Raw genomic sequence first — 19,182 nt, 5'->3', positions numbered from 1 at the left:
CAGGTCAGGGGGATGCTGTGGGGTGTGGACAGGGCTGGGGGCTGGCCATGGAAGTGGGAGGGCTGCAGGGAGAGGCTGTCCTCAGGCAGGAGGGGACAGTGGGACAAGCTTGGGAATTGGGATTTGCTGAGCTGGACTTGATCTGGGTGATCCCAGTGCCTGATCTCTGGGGGATTTGCCCTCGGGCTAAAGTCAGCAGGAGGGTCCTGTGGGATGGAGATTGCCCAGGAGCACGTTCCCACCTCTGGGCTGCAGGGATGGAAGGGATCCAGGAGGAGACAGCAGGACCAGCTGTGGGAATCCACCAAGGGATGCTCCTGGGGCTTGCTCTGTCTCTTCCCTTCCCTCTGTGAGGCCTCTGGAGCCTCCTCTCCTCTCCCAAGCCTCAGCAGCTGCCGTGGGTTTGGGGGTGCCAGTGCCCCTCCCTGCCCATCTCCCCAGGCTGCTGCGTGGGTGGCCATGGGGGCATGCCTCCCATCCCTCCCTCCCTCCAAAAAGTGATGCCTCTGGCTCCGAAATTCTCCTGCTGTGGGTTTGGGGGTGCTGCAAGGAGGGTTCAGCCCATGCCCCCCAGGAGCAGGGAGGCAGTGGGGAGCAGGGCAGAGCCCAGGGCTGGTTGGCAGCTCTGAGGAGGAGCACGGGGCAGCTGCCAAGGGCTTGGGGGCTGGCTTGTGAGGGCTTGTTCATGGCACACACTCCTTGTCAGGGCTCAGGCTCAGACCTTGGCTCCCATTTCCTAGGAAAAATGCAGTGAAAAGGGGCTTCTGTTCTTATTTTTTCTTTTACTGCTTGCTGGAGGTTTCGGGGTGCTGGGGAAATGCTCAGGGGGATAGAAAATATTTGGCTGGACATTAGTGCCAAGGCACCTTGAGCTGCAGTTTATTGACTCCAAGGCCACCTAACTTTGCATTTTAATAGTCTTAGGTGAGGTTCTCCTGCCGTGGGACCAGGGAGCTTTAATGAACAAGTTGCTTTTGTACAGTACAAGCTTAAAAGAGGGGGGTCCCTTGAGGAGTCTTTGTCCCAGGACACGGCTCACCCTCCAAAGGGAGGGCAGACTGTGGTGGGACCCGCTGTGCAAAATGGTAACAGAAGAGTCTCTTAAATAACCAGAAGAAAACACAATCACAGACGATCCCTCCTTTTCCAGGCAGCGCTCTGGGTTGAGGAGCTGGCTGGGTTTGCCCACAGACCACAGGGTGCCAGCTCCCCCAGTGATGCTTCCCAGCTTTTAACGAGCTCGGAGGCCACCCCAGCCTGGAAGAGACCCATCTAAAGGCTGTGCCGTCCAAGATTGCTCCCAACACTGCTGCCACCTGCCAGGGCGGATGCCGTGCACCCCTCTGAGACCCAGCCCCAGGGGCTGTGCCCTGGGCAGGGATGATTTTGGGCTGTCCATCGTGGCCACGTGTTGCTGGCAAATGTAAACAAGAACCCCCTGCCCCAAGGGAGGCGGCGCCTGCCTGGGCTCCACCAGCTCTGCGAGGCCACCATCACCAGCCCCTACTGGTCCTTCTGGCCCGTGGGCTCGGCGGGTGGCTTTTTGGAGTCCACAGAAGCCCCCTGAGCGCCCACAACCCTGTTCTTGAGGTGCTTGGACTGGGAGAGCTTGGAGAGCGGGATGCCCAGGGGTGTCCTCGTCTCCTCGGGCGGCTTCTGGCCCTCGGGCAGGGAGCTGAAGCGCTGGCCCGGCGCTCTGGGGCTGTCTGGGGGAAGGTGCCCGGGTGCCGTGGGCTTGCTGGGGCTGAAGGTTTTGCTCTGCCAGTAGGGCTGGCTGCCTGCAATGGTCTTTTTGGGTTCTGCTCCCTCGCCTCGGTACTTGGTGGCCCGGAGGGGTTTCTCGTGCGTCGGGGAGCAGGAGGCCTCCTTGCCCGGCTCTCTGCCCGCCGCCGTCCTGGGCCGGTAGCGGTAGATGGGAGCCCCCTGTTTGGGAGAGAGCAGAGACGCCGTCAGCTCTGGCTGCTGGAAGGGTGCAAGGCCACCTCTTCACCTGTGTCCTCGTGGGCAAACCCCTCTGTCCCTTGGTCCCTTGCCCAAACTCGGCGGCAGCTCGGAACATCCTCAAATATCAACCCCAGCTGATTCCTGACTCCGGTGGCAAACTCTCTGACACGTCCCAAGCAGCCCTGGCAGGCTGGAGGCTGTCCCCAGCCCAAGTTCCTCCTGCCTGGAAATCCAGGAGAAGGCATCTCAACACCTTCTCTCCAGCAGCAGCCTGAACACCCACGTGAACCATCTCAGCCCTCACGTCAGCCCCGAGGAGTTCAGTCAGCCAGCCCCAGCCTGTGGGAGCAGGTGAGTGCCAGGATCAGATGAAATCAGATCAGGAGGCTTGGGAGAGGAGGTGGGATCAGCACTGAGCTGCACCACCACTGCGGGGGTGGCTCTCATCAGCTGGGTTGGGACACGCGTTTGTGTCGGCTCTGAGCACCATTAATCCCAGTTCTGGACTGGGCCAGGTTGTCACATGTGGCTGTGGCTGCCAGATGTTTATCTCCCCTTTGGGTGTACCTGTGCAGAGGTACCAGGGGAGGTGGCTCTGGTGAACCAAGGTGCAGATGGCAGGAGGGGCTGGGGCCAGCAGGATGCAGAGCTGGCTGTGCCCACCTGCCCTGCCTCTGCCTCCACTGTCAGGCAATCCCAAAGTCCTCCCTGACCCTGCAGCTGACACCTCCTGCTTTGACCAGGAGGGTTGTGTTAAAGCAGTTTAACTTAGGTAGTCTGAGATTGATTTAATTAGATGCTTAAAATCAGTGTTAAGGTCTGAGATGGCTTCAGGTGAGAAGGATTAAGGGTGATTTGGCTTTTCTCCCTCTGAGCTCATCATGTGCCTGAGCTGGGTGGTGGCTCCTGTGGCTCCTGACATGCTCTGGCTCTTGGGAAGAAGTTAAACCATGGCTTAAACCAAATATCCCACCCCAGGAACTGGCACCCTGCCCCTCCTGCCCGCCAGCAGAATGAGGCAGTGCCTGCCCAGGGGAGCCTGAATCCTGCTGGGAGCCTTTGGAGGGACTCTGAGCTCTGTGAAATCAGCAATTCCTGCAGGTGTTGCCTATTTAGGAGGGATTGCCTCAAAGCCTCAGGGGTGGCTGTGTTGTGGATGGACACGGCTTGGCCAGAGCTTCGAGGTGTGATGGTTTGAGTGGAGCTGTGGGAGGAGGAGGAGGAGGCTGGACTCGGTTTCTGTGTCATTGTGGGCACTCTTTGGGGAGGAGAGTGGCTAGAAGGGGCAAGGGGGGTGGGATGGTGGTGGGGAATGGTGGTTGCTGGCTGGAGGATGTGCTGCTGTGGTTGCACTGGGCTTTTTTGGTGCTCCGGGGTAACCCCAACCCGTTACTGGTCTGGAGAGAAGCCCCGCTGTGGGTTGGGTGCATGGCTACACTGCCTTTGGGCCTGATGCCCAGGGGCTCCAGCATTTGGGATGCAGTTTGGCAAGGAAGAGGCTGATGTGGAGTAGATGTTGGAGCTGCTCAGCCCTCCTGCCTGGCTCTCCACAGCTCATCGTCCAGAGGTCACTCTGCCAAAAACCCGAGCCACACCAAGGCCGGCTCCATCCTGCCCAGACCTGAAGGTGCTGCCCCTGCTCCTCCTCATCTGCCAGGGGTGGTCAGCAGGGTGGGGCACCCAGGTAAGGGCCCCCCATGTGGCCGTGGCACTGGTGGGGTGGGCATTCCCTGACCCTGAGGGGTGAATGGGAGGGGGCAGGACAGGCCCCAGGTGTCCCTCCTCCTCCGCCTGCTGTGCATCCAGCTGTGAATGGGGTTGTGTATTTAGGGAAGGTGGTTTCCAGAGGGAAACTGGGAGAGGAATTGGTTTCTATGACATGGAAAACATGATTTTTTTGCCCTGAGTCAGCCTCCACCTGTGTTTTGGGCTATGCTGGGCAATGGGCTAGCACCTAAGAAATGTGGACCCAGAAAAAAAAATAATACTTGGGAGACTTGATAATGATTTCTGTCAAATTTGAGTTTTCAAGAGTTAATCAAGGGTTACTTCAATTTATTATTTTTACACATGGGAGAAACCCTTCCCTGCACCTCTTCACTGAGTGCTGGCTTTCCTAACCCCGATGCTGTGCTAATTATCTGCCTCTCATCAAAGGGCCAGAACAAGTTACTGCAGGAACACCAGCGTACCCAGCCAGCCGTCCCCAGCAAGGTGGCACCTGGGACCTGGGTCACAGAGCATCAAAGAGCTCGATGCTCCTTGCCCTGCAGGGCTTTGGGGGTATTTGATGTGCAAGGATTAAAGCTCTGAGCTCCCTGTCGCTGCCTGGGAAGGGAGAAGCAAGTGGACTCTGGGATGGCACATTAAATTCCCTGTAAATACAGATTAGGTGCTCAGCTGGGGTAACCTCAGGCAGTTTCAGTGATTTCAGCTGCTGGTTTAGCCCTGGGGGTTGGAATGCCCCAAAAGCAGCGGGCGGGGAGCCTTGAGAAGCCCTGGAATGCTTGGCAGGAGGCTGCAGAGCCGGGGTGGAAACGGGGGGATGGCAGTGTCATCAGCCCTGCGTGGGACGATGCTCAGGCCGTGCTGGGGATGCTGCTGTGACCTCGTGAGCGGGGCTCTGGCACTGCTGCCCCCGGGATTGCAGCAGGGCGCTGGCCCTGTGCGGTGACAGGGGCTGGCGTCACTCGTGGATCAGCCACAAAGCTGCTGACTGTGGCACTCGCCCACAGAGGTTGCTGTCCCTGTTCCTCCGCTGTCTTGCTCTGCCTAATTATGTGTCCGAGCGCTTTCCCTTTGATGCTAATCACCCTGGCAAGGCGCTGCAAAACAAGCCTGAGAGGGACACGCCTGCATGTGCAGTCTGTCCCCAGCTGGGCGTGATGCCACCGCTGATGGGCTGAGGATGGAGCTCAGCGAGCCCCAGAACATCTGTGCAGCTGTGGCTGGAGCTCCACCCCCAGCCCAGTGCTTTAATTATCTTTATATAATCTTTAATTACCAAAACCCTCCCCTTTAACAGCCATCCCCAGTGCTGGACACCAACAGCTGTGGAATGGTCACCACGTCTTTGGGCACTCTTGGTGCAGGGTGTTATTCTCCTTTATGGAAAGTCTGATCTCAGCATCTAGGACAGCACCAGAGGTGGGGATGACACCAAAAAACTCAGGATGACATCACACCTGGGTTGAGCTGACTGGGCCACCTCCGGGTTTGCAAACCTTTGTAGGGTGGAGAAACAAAAGGTCACAGCAAAAAGTCCTACCTGGGCAGCACTGCTGGGGTAGGAGCTGTTGCCATCCAGGATGGCGCGGGGCAGCATGGGCCTGATCTCCACGGCGTTGCTCCTCCTCTTCGTCACGTCCTCCAAGCGCACGTGCTTCAGGGAGGGGAGGCTGCCCAGGGGGCTGACGAAGGTGCCCCGGCTGATATGAGGGTCGCTGAGCTTCCTCTGCATGGGAAGGATCTCCCCGTTGTGGGTGACGTCCGAGTTGGTTCTCCGGAGGGGCCCGTAGCGGTCCCTCACCTCAAAGTACTCGTCTGAGATGGAGGAGGCGTTGGAGCGGCGGTAGCTGTGGTCAGCAGAGCTGCTGGAGTAGCTCTCCTGGTCACTGAGGGTGATGTACTCCTCCTCCTCCTCCTCCTCCTCTTCTCCCAGCCCGTTGTGGGCACAGGGAGGCCCCTTGTCCTCCTGTGGAGCTGCTGCTGGCCGGTCTGGCTGGACGTGGCAGGTCTCCTTGGAAGCTCGGTTGGGTTTCTCCTCCCGCTCCTGCTTCAGACCCGTGCGGTCAGCCAGCAGTGGCTGCGTGTCACCCCCCAGGGCAGTGCTGCTGTCACAGCTTGTCGTGACTTTGGTCATGAGGACACCGACAGGGACGGTCCTTGGCTTTGGAACTGGAGGTCTGACGTCCCCCAGCACCTCCTCCTGTGGCTTCAAATGGTGGCCCAGCGGTGAAGAGGCAAATGTCCCCACCTGCCTCGCTGTCCAGCTGATGCCTTCGATGGGGGTGGTAGCGGGGGCTGCAGGAGCTTCCATGGGGGGCTGTGGGATCTGTCTGTGGCTGGGGGACAGCAGAGGCAGCTCCTGGTCCGAGTTCCTCCTGGCCTCCATCTCCCGGTTCTTCAGCATCTGCCGGTGCTGGGCGCTGGCCTGGGAGACGTCGCAGACTTTGATGCGGTTCATCTGCGACAGCTTCACGTTCTTCACCTTGGGGTCGATGATGTTGATGTAGCCCAAGACTTCGCTGCCAGGCTCGGGGTCAGGCTCCACCCAGGTGGGCAGGTAGTCAAACATGTTGGCTTTCTCCAGGTTCAGGAGGCCGGGGTGGATGAGCAGGGAGAGGTCGGCCACGTCGCCGTGCCGGTCGCCCCCCTGGCCCTCGGGAGGTGTTTTTCCTTTGTTGTCGCTCTTCTGGTTTTTGTCCTGGTTCTCTGACGAGGTCTTGCTGATCTGGTCGGCACTCTTGGCCTTCACCAGGGCGTATTTGGGGTTTATCAGCTTCTTCACCACGGCGTTGGCGGGGGTCACCGGCACCACGGAGGGCAGCGTGACGGGCTCGGGTTCGGGCTCTTCGCCCACGGAGATGGACTTGAGGCTCACCCCCTTGGACATGAGGTAGAGCTCCTGGAACTGCTTGTCAAACGCCTCCACCACCTGGCCCGAGAGGACCGTGATGACGTTCCGGTCCGTCCTCGCCGCGGACCAGGTGAAGCTGGAACAAAAACACACTGGAGACTCTAAACAGGTAAATGACACCTCTCCCCTGCCCTGGCCCTCCCCGGGGGACCGATGGAGCCAGCAGGGACAGGATCTCACTGTAAACATTAATAATAGTGGGATTGACAAAATAGCTCCCATCCCAAATTAGAGTGAAGGGTTGAAGTCCTGAGCACAGTAGGACTTGAAGTAAAAATAAAAGGTATTTGCAGTGGGTCAGTTTTTTGCTGATTTTCCTGCCTCAGTTTGGGTTAAGAGAAGTAACTCACTTGTAAGTGGATGTGTTATTTGTTATGGCCAGAAAATGTTTCAGCTCCACATTTGTAAAAATTGCCCTTTAGACCTGAAACCTGAACAGGGCTGGTCTGGTTCTACCTAAGTAAGTTTTCCTTTGAACAAACTGAAAAACACTTTGTGTAGGACATCGACTGGGAAAGCTGAGCTTGGTGTGAGAGTTGGGACCGGCTGTGGTTTGGTGCTTTGGTCCTTCCAAGAAACACTTGGTGTGTCCCATCACCTCCAAGAAGGGTGGGTGTCCTAGACCTGGCGGTGAAGGGACTAGTGGGAACCCCTTAGGGCCCACTCCAAATCTTATAAAATCTCCTCCCGGTTTAGAATGAGGAGAGCCAAGTCTGGCAGGGGGTCCTTGGAACACGAGGGTTCGCATCGATCCTTTGACCAGCACCTCCATGGGGTGGGCAAGAGGAGATGTCACCGATTTACCTGTAGGAGCCACACATGGCTCGGTCCCCGTCCACAAACATGAACTTCTGGGCCAAAGCCCCCTTGAACTTGGTGGCTGAGCGGGTGAAAAACTCCGTCCCCCCGGTGCTGCGGACGCGCAGGTTCTGCAGGGCAAAGGGAGAGGTGTGGGTGGGAGGGAAGGTGGTGTGAGACCACCACCCACCCCTCCAGGAACGCCCCTCCGGATGCTCACAGCCCCTCCGAGGACTGGGAATGTTCTTCATGGCCGGCTCAGCAGAGACCATGGCGATGGGGAGATAAAATAACTCGCCCAAGGCCACCATGGGCTGGGCTTGGAGAGTTTCCTGCCTTGCCCATGTGCCAGGCTGTGTTTGCCATCTCCTGAACCCGGTGTCCGTGGGCGAGGGCTGTGTGGTGGTGCTGCCAAGCGCTCCTCAGCTCCTGCAATCTATGCAAATGCCACCATGGGAGAGGAGGTTCCACACCTGCTCCCACAGGAGATCTTCAGGGGTTTTAGGGGGAGGTGGTGACCCCAGGACAGCCCACGTGGACCTGCTGGCGGTGGGCTTGTCCTTCCCCACGCTCCCCCTTTGCTGCACTCCTAAATTTGGGCATCTAATCCTGCTTTTAAGGGCTGGTGGGAAATCAGGCAGTGGGGAAACATTTCACCCTCGGGAAACGAAACTTGGTGATGTGGGAAGCAGGTCCCTGGAGTGGAGCTGGGTGTCCTCCCCAGGAAAGCCAGTGATGCAGGGGCAGCCCTGGCCCTGTGAAAATGCTTTTGTTCTTTTTTTATCCCCGGTCTGGCTCCTGTCTCCGGTGTCTCCATGGCACATTCCACAGCACAGCAGATAGAATCTCCCAAAGCAAAGGGGCTCCTTTTGGGTGGGGAGAAAATATTTTCTTAAGAAAGCGCCTGCATTCCTCCTGTTCCTGCTGGGATGTTGAGAATGCTGTTGCAAAAGGCTCTGTGTCATCACTGGGTCATGCCCTCCACGACTGTTTTATTGTGTCTTTTGTTTTGTTTTTTAAAGAAAAGCATCAAAAATATTTGTCTTCCCCTCCTCCAGCCTTTCTCATCTGCTTCCCTGGGCTCTCCTCTCTCCCCGGAGATCATGACCAGGCAAAGTCCTGAGCCCAGGTGCACTCCTAGTCCTGCTCCCCCACCCCTAGCAGGAAAATTCAGTGCAGATGATGTGAAAGCCACAGCTTTCCTGACTGCGTTTCCACTCACTGAACAGAGAAAGTTTGGGGGGGGGAATTTTCTGTGCATTTCATGTTTTTCTTAGCATTTTCCTTTTTGCTTGCTGCGGCTGGGGCGAAACTGGTGCTGAGCATCCTAATTCCGGCCAGTGTGCTGCACTGGGGGGACTGGGATGGCAATTCCCACCCCTGTCCCATGTGATGGGGCTGCTGAGAGAGCAGTGACCCCCAAGGCTTCACCCTCTGCCCGTCACCCGCTCGGAGCTGACATCCAAACCCAAGGAGCAGCTCCGGGTGTTTTTCAGACAACAACGCTCCCGGTGCTGATTCCTTTTCCTCCTCCTGTCAGTGCTGTTAAGTAAAATCTGCTTCTTTACCCCAGCCGAGGAGCTGGGCTGGGTGAATCACTCCCCAGGCAGCCCTTGCTCAAGCAGCGCCCGCCTTGCCCAAGCCGGTTGCTAATTGGCACCGGGAGATAACGAGGGACGTTTCGTTAACATCTCCCGCCTGGAGAAGCAGCTCCCAGACTCTGCCCTACTTTCCTCACCTCCTCCTGCACCCCGTGCCAGCGAATTGGCTGCAATATGTGGCAAATCCCAACTTCCAGACATTTGCAGAGCTCTGCAGATGTTCTCCTGCTTTTCCAGTCCTGCCACCGGGCTGCTAATGCAGGAAAACACCGGAGTGCGTCAGCGCTGGCTTTTCTGGTCTTGAAGCAGCAGCAGCCTGCGGGGTCCCAGGCTCTCCAGGGAGTTTGGACGCAGGAAAAAGCCGGGCTGAGCTCGCTCTCATTGTTGGGAGCAGCAATTAAGCCGGGCTGGCGGGCAGGGCAGCTGGGGAAGGTGCCAGGATTGGGGGGTCCCCGAGCCCCCGCTCCCCGTCTCGTGCCTCCAGGTGTGAGGGTGTCGTGGCTCCTACGTGTTCCTGCTCAGCCAGGGGTTGGCCCTCACCCCAAGCAGATCTGGGGAGCTTGCCCAGGCACGGGCCCTGCCGGCGGGCATTGGGCTGACGTCGGGAGCGGCAGCATCGCTTTTCTGCCAAGCAACAGGCGAGGCCGAGCCGTGCTGGCTGGGAGTGGGGGTCTGCAAGCCCCCAGTGGGACTGTGGGGCTGCCCTGTGTGTTTGCGTGCTGTGCTGGTGATGGGGGTGCTGAGCCTGGGGCTGTCCTGTGGCTGGGGTGAGGGTCCCTGCTCTGGCTGCTGCTCCTGAGGCTGAAATACCCCCCCGTCCTCTCCTCTGCCCCTTCTGCCTTCGCACGAGCTCTATGACAGCTCTGTGATTTTCTCTGCACCTCTGCTCACACAGGGCCGTGGAAGGGGAATCCCAGAATCGCTTGGGCTGGAAGGGACCTTAAATCTCACCACGAGCAAGGACAGCTCAAACCACACCAGGTTGCTCCAAGCCCCATCCAACCGACCCCTGCGCTGCCAGGCATCCCTCCTTGCGCTTTGCCTTCCCTGGTTTTCCGTGGGATCCGTGCACAGGAGTGACTCCGTGTGCGCCCGGGCAGGTCAGTCCCTGCAGCGTGCGCTGCCCAGCTCAGTGAGAGCAGCCAGGGCATCCCTCACAGCTGCCAGGGCCTCGGGCAGCGTGGGAGCCTCCCTGCCCCGCTCCCGGCCCTGTGCTGGGGCGGAGGCTCCAGAAATCCAGAAAAGGGGAAAATGGAGTTTTTAACGCCAGCCTCCGACTTGGGGAGAGCCTGAGAGCGGCGGCGGTGCCGGTCCTGCCCCGGGGCACGGCAGCAGGGAGCTGGTGGCAGCACAGATCCTGCCCTGGCACAGCATCTACTGCCCCCTCTCCCTTGCCAGCTCGTTCCTCGGGAGGAGCTGAGCTCACAGGTTTGCCCCGGGCTTTGCTGTGCCCACCCTTGTAGGGCTGCACCCCTCAACCTCTGCTCTGGCCCGGGTGGGTACCAGCAGCCCCCTGGGCTTTCTGCATCCAGCTTTGCTGGCTGTAAATCCACATCCCATCCTCTCACCCACCCCTCCACGCTGCTCCTGAGTTTGGGCATCACCTCCAGCTTTGGCTACAGGAAAAATGGACTCAACTCTTCACAAGTGGGGTGCCTCTCCCAAGGCAGGAGGGAGTAGGATGATAACTCTGATTATCTCCTGCCTTTGGAGAAGGTTGCTGCTTTCCAGACCCTCGGGTCATCCCTACCTTCAGGTGTCCAGCGTGCATGTGGGCTCGCTCGCACATCTGAAGGAAGTGCTTCACGTTGGTCTCATCCAAAATGATGTAGACTCCCACTTTCCTCTTGAAGCCGGCGTCCAGGAGGTCCTTGAAGATGTCCACGTCGGTGAACATGTCCATGACCACGGCGATGACCTGGAGAGGGGACAGGAGAGATGAGTCTGGGTGGTGTGGCCAGGGATAACCCAAGGCACAGTCAGAGCTCGTTTTGTGAGAGGCAAAGTGCTCCCTGTGGGAGGCTGGAATTCGGGGTGGGGGAGCTCCTGACAGTCTGAGGATGGAAAGTTCTCCCATTCCTCTGCTGTCACTGTGGAAGATTTGATCTCCAAGAGAGGTGGATGTGGCACCTGAGGACATGGTTTAGTGGTGGCCCTGGCAGTGCTGAGTTAATTGTTGGACTTGATGGTTTTTGGATGTTTTTTCCAACCCTAACCATTTCAGTGATGACCTAAGGCATAACCTACTGATGAAAAACCAGTTACTGAGGGCGAATCTAACTTCCCTGCCTTTAACAGGCCTCACAAAATTCAGAGTCCAGTTTCTGGCTGAGAACTTTGGTGTCCCTTTGCTATCAGCATTGCAGGAGCATCATCAGGAGGGTTGGCCTTTGATGCACAATGATCACAGGAGGGTTAAGGTTGATAAAGAGCTGCAGGATCATCAAGCCCAGCCATTGAGTGGTGTGTCCATCTGTCCTGGTCTCACTGCCCAGCCTGCACTGCATCCCTCCTTCCTCCCAGGCTGGATGGAAGGAGCAGAGCCGGGACAGTGGTGGCAGCTGTGTTTGTCACAGGCAGTGTCACTGATATTCACAAGCTGCAGCTGCCTCGGCACCCCAGGGCGTTTGCTGCTGTCCCAACCACGCCGGGGCTGACAGGAAAATGGATCTGGGCCACGCTGGGAGTTTCACTGGAATGTCTGCCTGTGCCCATGGGTGTTGATTTCCTGGTGATGGCATCACCCGGGCGGTGAGCAGCAGCTCATGGCGGGCAGAGGGGCTGGAGGCAATCCCAGGGCAGCTCCTCGGGGATTTCTGCCTCCCCTCGTCCCAGGGGAAAAGCATCAGGGTGCTGGTTTGTCATTGTCCCATGGCTGGAACTCCTCCCAGCCCTGTGGCTGCTCCTGGAAGGTGCCCTGGGCTGGGGGCAGGTGGGTGCTCTTGGCCACTTGCCCTTCCAGAGGGGCCCTGCTGGCCTTGGCTCGTGGCTGAGCCAGGGGGGACACCAGGGAGACCCCAGGGTGCTCCTCCCTCCCTCAGGAAGGGGCTGGGACGGTGCTGGGTGCTTGCACACTCAGACACATCCAGTCCAGAGCTCTCAAAGCACCGAGCTGCCTTTTAATTAGCTCAGTGCCACAGGAGGGCTTTAATTAAGCAGAGGATTGTTATGACACTGCTGCCTCTTCCTTTTCTGCAGGCGATGGGGGGAAGAGCAAGGCTGTGTGGGGAGCCCCAGCCCTGCTGCCACCCTGGTGTCCCCAGCCCTGGCCACACAGGAATGCTTTGGGAGGTGCCAGCGAGGCAGGTGAGGGGGCACTTTATGGCTTTGCCACTCGATTTTAGCTGAATTCCCATTTATCCTCACCCCAGAGCCTGCTGTGAAAAGATAAATCCTCACTCACTCCCTTGTGCACCCACTCGTGTGTTTTTCTCATCCGTGCTGTCCTGGTGGGGAAACTGAGGCAGGAATCAGCTGCTGGATGTGCATGGATGCAAAGAGGGATGGGTTCAAAGCTACTCTGGGAGCTCTGGGCTTGGATTTGCTGCATTCAGCAAGAAACTGGGGAGGAGCTGAGCTGTCTGCCGTGGGTCCTGGCTGAGGAACACCTCGGTGGGACAGCGTGGGTTTGGTTGGGGGGCAGAGGATTTCCTTCCCTGCCCATGTCACTTCTCCTGGGTGCTGTGTTTACCCCAGGAAAAGCCGAGCACTCGTGAAAGGGGGATGAGAACAGCGCTGAGCTTGGTTTCTGAGGGAAAAGAACATTTTCCCACTGTGGTCCCAGCCGTGCCGAGGCCTCGGCTCCCAGCTGTGGCTCTGAAGGTGTCGAGGGAGCTCTGCAGGGCTCTGTGCCCCATCCCAGCCCTGCTCACACGCCGCAGGCAGTGCCCAGGGTGGCCAGCTCGGGCACGGGGAGGGAGCCCAGCTCTCAGCCACTTGCCCACGTTTTAACCCAATTCCTCCTGCTCAGCTGGTGCCTCCTGTCACTGCTCAGCTCCCGCTTCCCTCTCCACCGTGTCCTGCCTGCAGGACAGGCTTTGTCACCAGGATCTCAGTCCAGTGTGCCAACACAGCCTGGCACGGGGCTGGGAGGGTGAGGACAGCACTGGCAGCACTCCCCACGTGGGGACTGTCCATGTCTGGGTGAAACCCGCTGCGGGCTTGAGCCCTGCCATGCTAAACCCTGGGGCAATCTGCAAGGAGCAGAGCTCTGTCTGCTCTGGAGCAGTGAAATCCTGCGTGCTCTTTGCTTCCCAGCTTGGGGAATGGGGCTCTCTGGAGCCAGCAGTGCCGTGTGGCCGCGGGGAGCCAGCCTGTCCCTTGTCCCTGTCACCTCTGCCTCGCTGCTGGGACGTTCCTTTTCCTGCAGCCCTTTTGCTGCTGTGTCATCCCAGGAAGCTTTGCCATCCCTTTGCCATTCTCCTGGAGGGTGCAGAGGAAATCAGCCCTAAATCTGCAGCTGGAGGCTCCCAGTGCCCACGCAGGAGAAGCTTTTCTTGCCTGCAGATGTGCAGGTGCCGGGTCCCAAATCCCTGAGGAGCAGGGAGCATTGTATCCCCCTGGACATCCCAAAAAATCCCAAATGTGATTTTTGGAACAGCTTTCATGAGTGCCTAAACTGCAGGCTCATGTTTTATAGAGGAAGTTGCAGCTCTTTATTGTCTCACTATGAATCATCAGATAATGACTTTTGGGGTGCACCACGTGGGCATTTAATAAATTAGGCAGGCACCAAGGCACAATTAGAGGAAGAGTGTTGGGCTGGAGGAGAGGTGGGACAAGTAACATTAATAATTGCTCTCCCCTGTCGACCCTTTCATCCAGGAACAGCAGAAGGTTTTGTAAACAGTAATTAATAGGGCCTCCCAACCTTCGCTGGAAGTTGCTCAGGGTAATTACATCACCACAATCCCAACCTGGAACCTCAAGTGAAGAGAGGAGGTCAGAGTCACTGCTCTCTCCACTGGCTCCGGGCCAAGGTCAATGTTTTCATGCTCTGGTTTCTGGTCAGAGAGAGAGCCAAGAGGAGAGGAGGAGGAGGGAGATCTTCCTCCCTTCCACCATAGAATCATTAAGGCTGGAAAAGACATTCAGCATTGTCAAGTCCAGCCTTGGACCCATCACTACTCGTCACCGGCCCAGAGCGCCGAGTGCCACATCCACAAATTCCTTGGGACACCTCCAGGATGGGCACTCCAAACCTCTCTGGGCAGCCCCTTGCAGTCCTGACCAGCTTTTCCACGAGGAAATTGTTCCTGGTGTCCAGGCTGTGAGCTTGGCAGCCCCGGGGATCTGCAGCGAGGAGGAGACGGCTGCGCCACGGCTCGGCCGGGTGAAACCCCTCAGCAGCTCTGCTTGGGGGCCACAAAGATGATTTTCAGGGATGTGGCCACAGGATCCTGCCTCTCCTTTCTCCTGTTCGTTCCCAGCAAGAGGAGAGGATCATTTGCATCTCCCTGTCTGGCACGCCTGGGTCCGAGGCGCTGAACTCGGCAGGGTTTGGGCTCGTTCCTGTGAGCACCAGGGCTCCTGTGACCCTCAGAGCAGCCTCACATCCCTGGGGTTCCTCACCCTGGGAGCCTGGGTGACCTCCCAGCCCCAGCACTGCTCTCCTGAGCTCTCAACTCGCCTGGGCCAGCAGCAGGACTTTGCTCTCCCGGCCATGGGACAGCGACTGGCACCGAGAGCAGAGCGAGCGTCTGGGACGGCGTCTGGAGCAAGGGTCAGGGAATTGTGAACTTCTCCCAAGCCTGTGCTCCTCTGCACGTGGTGGAGAGCCCTGGGGCAGGGAGGACAGAGCACACGGACAGCGTGTGTGACATCTGAGGGTGGCAGCAGGACGGTGCCTTTGTCCACTCTCAGCTTCCTCAGCCAAACCCTTTCACCTTGGAGCTGCTGCGAAGACCTTGAGCCCTGGCAGAGATCAGCAGGGTGGTCTAGCCCAGTGTCCCCCACCCTTAGGAGCACCCACAAGTTGTCACCTGGGCTCTGCCGTGTGACAGCAGGCTCAGCTGCAAGGAGATCTGTGCTGAAACACGGGATGGGAGACCATGGAAGAACTCCACTCCTGTAACTCCTGCCACCCCAGACCCTGCAGCACTCAGCACTCACCCATCTCTACGTTTCCTGAGGCACCAGAAGCTCCGAGCAGGCTCCTGCGTGTCCCCAGTGGTGTCACCATGTCTCATCCCACAGGCAGGGCCCGTCTGGGGCGGGAGGCAGAGCCCAGCCCTGCTCAGGGGCCATGGAGAACCGGGGATGAGCACAGCAGCATCAACCGTGGCCACGTCCCCGTGTCCTGGAGAGGCTCCAGGGGAGGTGGGGATGTGCCTGACTCAGCCCTGGGAGCAGGAGCAGGGTGTGGGATGACTCAGGAGGAGCTGCCCGCATGGGGGCAGCTGGGAAGCGGTGAGTAGGCAAAGACCCGAAGATGAGCCATTGTTTGTTGTGGGATTGTTCTCCCATCCTCCAGCCCACAGCTCTCCCTTCCCTTTGCCCCTTTGGCGGGGAAAATGTCACAGGTGAGCACAAGTCACCTCCACTTCTGCCAGGTGACAGTGGCCAGAGGTGGCTCCTGCCCCCAGCCCTGACACCCCCAACAGCCATTCCCGTGATCCCGCTGCCTTGGATGTTTTGAGAGATTCATTTTTCTGCCTGAGCTGGTCTGGAGAAGCTCTGCTGGCTGCATGTCACAGGTTTCCCTCTCTCCTAGCAGGATCTGCAAAGCCCAGCACTATCTCTGGAGCAGCCAGGCAGACCTGGTGCATCCCAGCCTGTCCCCTCTGCTCCAGGCTCTCCCTGTTTCCCTGCTGGAACAGCCTCTGGGGTGGGAAGCTCCTTCCTTGGAGCTCTCACGGTACTGGATTCACAGAACCCAAGGAGCTTCAAAGCACCAAGAAACCAGCAGGTACCAACCCCTCCTGGGACTGGGTCACTGGGAAACACCAGCAGCACTTTCCCACCTCTGCTGGCCTTCAGCACAGGCCACCATCTCCCTCCTTCCCTGGGTGATGGCTCATGCATCCCCACTCCCTGCTCCTCGGCTTGGTGCCACAGGGAGGACAAGTCTCAACCCAAATCCCTTCAGCATCTGCCCAGCCTTGTCCCTCCTGCTCACCAGCTCATCCTTGTCCTCTGAGAGCCAGGGTGAGCCAGCTTGGAGCCCCACAGCCATCTTGGGCCAAGCTTGACCCTCGTGTGGGTCAGTGCTAGGCCAGAAGCTTTGAGTACTTTGCTCCAGGGCCATGGACTGGACGGATGGTGGACACGAGGACTGAGGCCGGGCCATGACCCCAGGGTCAATACTGGACAGCTGGTGGACCCAGGGCTGAGACCAGGACACAATCCCAGGTTCCTGCATGCTGTCACACCGGGAATAACGAGTGTGGAGTGGCTGGAACCAGCTGGAGAACAGCTCAACCCGTTTTTCTCCCCAGAGCCCTGCAGGGACCCCAAGATGAACAGAGCTGCTGGGTGGATATTGGGCAGGGCTGTGCTGCTGCCAGGAGTGCTGACCCCGGCTGGCAGCATCCCCAGCAAAACCCGACCCCCGAGCACTTGGTTACAGGGCAAAACCTGCCGGCTTGGCCCCGCTGCCTCTGCTCGGGCAGAGCTTCCCGCGGGACAGGGATTGCCCGGCTGGGCAGGACTTGGAGCACGATGCCCTGGGGCCAATCCTGCCCCGTCCCCGCGGCGCACCTCACCTTCTGAGCCTGGCAGATCATCTTCCTCACCACCTCCTTGATGTGCGCCTGGCCCTCGATGGGTGGCTGCATGTAGACCGTGGCCCTGGTGACCCCGCGGTAGGCGATGGTCTCGGGCCAGCCCAGGTCCAGCTGCGGGATGGAGCGGTCGGACCGCTGGGGCCAGTACTCCAGGGACGGGGCCACGTCCTGCTCGTCCCCCTGGCTGTTCCTGTCGCCCTCGCTGCCGCCGCCGCTGCTGCCGTGCCGCGGGATGTACTCGGAGCCGGGGTCGTAGGTCTCCAGCGTGTCCAGGATCTTCTTCAGCTCCAGCTCGGAAAGGAAGTCCCTGATGTTCTCCCTCTTCAGGACTTCATAGAAGGCGTCGGGGCCACGGGAGGCCAGCGCCTCCAGGGCCAGGCGCTGCTCCTCGCTGTAGAAGAACTCGGGCTTGGACTCGCTGGACCTCCAGTTGACGTGGCTGTCGTCCAGGCACTGCACCTGGGAGAAAGCCATGGTGACCCCGCACGCCGGTCCCCTGTCCCGAGGGAGCTCTGTGCCGCCGGCGAGCGCCGCGTTGTCGGCAATAAATAGGAATTAATTATTCTCCAGTCCTTAAACACACAGTTCGCTTCACCCTCCCCGGCTCAGCGCGCAGCTCGGCGGAGGCACCGCTCCCTTTTCCAACGGCTCCTGCCACGCCGGAGCTCTTCCTGCCGGGGAGGAGGGTTTGCTTTCTGGCAAGGAAAACGCGGAGCTTCCCCCAGCAGGCTGGGGCAGACAGCTCAGGTGTACCTACAGCACCGGGAAGGTCCTTCACCCCCGCGTCCGCTCCCTCCTCATCCTCCGCTCTCGCAAGACAACGCTAACACCGGATGAAATAAAAAAAACTGGGGAAGAAACAAAGGGAAAAGCGGCTAAAGGCAGGGCAGCGAGGAGCAGGACGTGTCGGCCGAGGTGCCGTGGCCGGTTCTCGTTCCCGGAGGAGCGGGGGATGCTCGGCGCCGAGCCCCGGCCTCCTGCGCATCGCCCCGGCAGCGCTCGGCTCGGGGCTCTGCCGGCGCGCAGTGCCGGGCCGGACAGGTAACAGCGAGAAGTGAAAAGAGGAAAAGGAAAAGAGTGATTCATCCCTCCGCCCTGCCCCACCTGCAGTCACATGCTGCCTTCACACGTTCCCTGCCCAGCCCGATTAACTCTTTCGGCTGGTGCGCCCTCGCACCTGCGGCGCCCGGAGCCCCCCGGAGCGCCCGGGTGTGGGAGGGTCCTGGGCGGCTCCAGAGGGTTTGGGCGTTTCGTTATTTATTTGTTTTTTAAATCTCCCTCTGAGATTCCCCCCTCTCCCGCTGTGCCGGCTGGTAAGTCAATATTTCCCAGCCAAAGAGCTCTGTCCTGTGGTTAACCCCTCCTGTGCTGGTGCAGGAGCTCGGAGCCAGGGTGGGTCCAGGGTGGGCAGCACCGAGTGGGAGCTGCCAGAAAGGTTCAAAGCTGCGCTGAGGCAGGTTTAGACTGGATATTTGGAAGCATTTCTTTACGTAGAGGGTGTTCCAATCCTGGAACAACCTTCTTAGAGAGGTGGTCAAGGCCTCAAACCTGTCAGTGTTTAAGAGGCATTTGGACAATGCCCTTAATTTTTTTGGTCAGCCCTCAATTGGTCAGGCAGTGGGACCAGATGATTGTTGTAGGGCTCTTCCAAATGAAACCATTTATTCTATTCTGTCCTGTCATGTCCTGTCTTGTCCTCTCCCTTTTTCTACAGCGTGGTCACGGCCACATCACCAGATCTGGCTGTGACAGGTCTCATTAGTAACAGTGAGATGGACAAAAAACCCCACCCTGGATTCACCACTTGGTGCTCACAAGCCAGAACTGTGCAAGCTCTCTTGAGCTTTTCTCTTGGAAGCTCAGCTGAAGACGAATTTCAGGAATTGGGGTCAGATTCTTGCGCCAATGCAAAAAAAGGGAAGTGCCATGGGCTGTGTGTCTGTCCCTGGCGTTGGCGTGGCTCATCTGGATTCACAGCCGGATAAATGAGGGCCCTGCCTGAGTCAGGCTCCTGGGGCAAAGCCGCCTGTCTGGCCAGGCGCTGGGCCATCAAAGTGCTCCTCTCTGCAGGCACAGTGGCCCTGCTCGTCCCACAGTGACAAATCCTGCGTGGGCTTGTGCCCAGCCCTGGCCTGGCCTGTGCAGGAGGTGCAGCAGGGCTGGGGGACACAGGAATGTGGCAGCAGTTTGTTGGGATCATGGAATTACTAAGGGTGGAAAGGGTCACCGAGTCCAACCCAGCGCTGCCAGCTCCAGCACTACACCACGTCCCCAAGTGCCACATCAACTTGGGGAAGATCCAAGTGCTTGGCTCCCGAAGAATATCAGCTCAGGAGGTGTTTCAGGTGGAGCTGGTGACTTTGTGGCTGACCCTGCAGGGATTTCCCAGGGGTGGGATGACATCCCCATGCTGTGGCCTGCTCACTGACTGCTGCAGCAGAGACTGAGGGGGCTGGAACCAAACCTGGGTGTTTTA

The 19,182-nt window shown here is 58.8% G+C and overlaps 1 protein-coding gene and 1 long non-coding RNA gene across 2 annotated transcripts; one reads left to right on the top strand and one right to left on the bottom strand.

The window, feature by feature from the left end:
- Positions 1-855: 855 nt before the first annotated feature.
- SACK1G (scaffolding CK1 anchoring protein G) lies at positions 856-17,850 on the bottom strand. Its single transcript, XM_021550363.3, has 5 exons — positions 16,686-17,850; positions 10,733-10,900; positions 7,388-7,512; positions 5,213-6,659; positions 856-1,923 (listed from the first exon to the last, which is right to left on the bottom strand). Exons 1-5 carry the CDS (start codon positions 17,178-17,180, stop codon positions 1,504-1,506), a joined length of 2,655 nt encoding a protein of 884 aa, XP_021406038.2. The 5' UTR covers positions 17,181-17,850; the 3' UTR covers positions 856-1,503.
- Positions 3,496-10,084, top strand: LOC146766054 (uncharacterized). The gene is made up of 3 exons (XR_014958504.1): positions 3,496-3,628; positions 4,970-6,692; positions 9,878-10,084. It is a non-coding gene; the product is annotated as an uncharacterized LOC146766054 (long non-coding RNA).
- Positions 17,851-19,182: the final 1,332 nt, after the last annotated feature.

Source organism: Lonchura striata, chromosome 14, assembly GCF_050655825.1.
Source record: "Lonchura striata isolate lonStrDom1 chromosome 14, ASM5065582v1, whole genome shotgun sequence".
NCBI lineage: Eukaryota > Metazoa > Chordata > Aves > Passeriformes > Estrildidae > Lonchura > Lonchura striata.
This window is presented reverse-complemented; position numbering and strand designations above follow the sequence as displayed.

Excerpts from the sequence above, each read along its gene's own strand:
- SACK1G (XM_021550363.3), bottom strand. The coding sequence starts at position 17,180 with ATGGCTTTCTCCCAGGTGCAGTGCCTGGACGACAGCCACGTCAACTGG. Across the intron at positions 7,513-10,732 it reads TGCACGCTGGACACCTGAAG|AACCTGCGCGTCCGCAGCAC; the intron begins GTAGGGATGACC and ends TTTGCCCTGCAG. Across the intron at positions 1,924-5,212 it reads ACCCCAGCAGTGCTGCCCAG|GGGGCTCCCATCTACCGCTA; the intron begins GTAGGACTTTTT and ends TCTCCCAAACAG.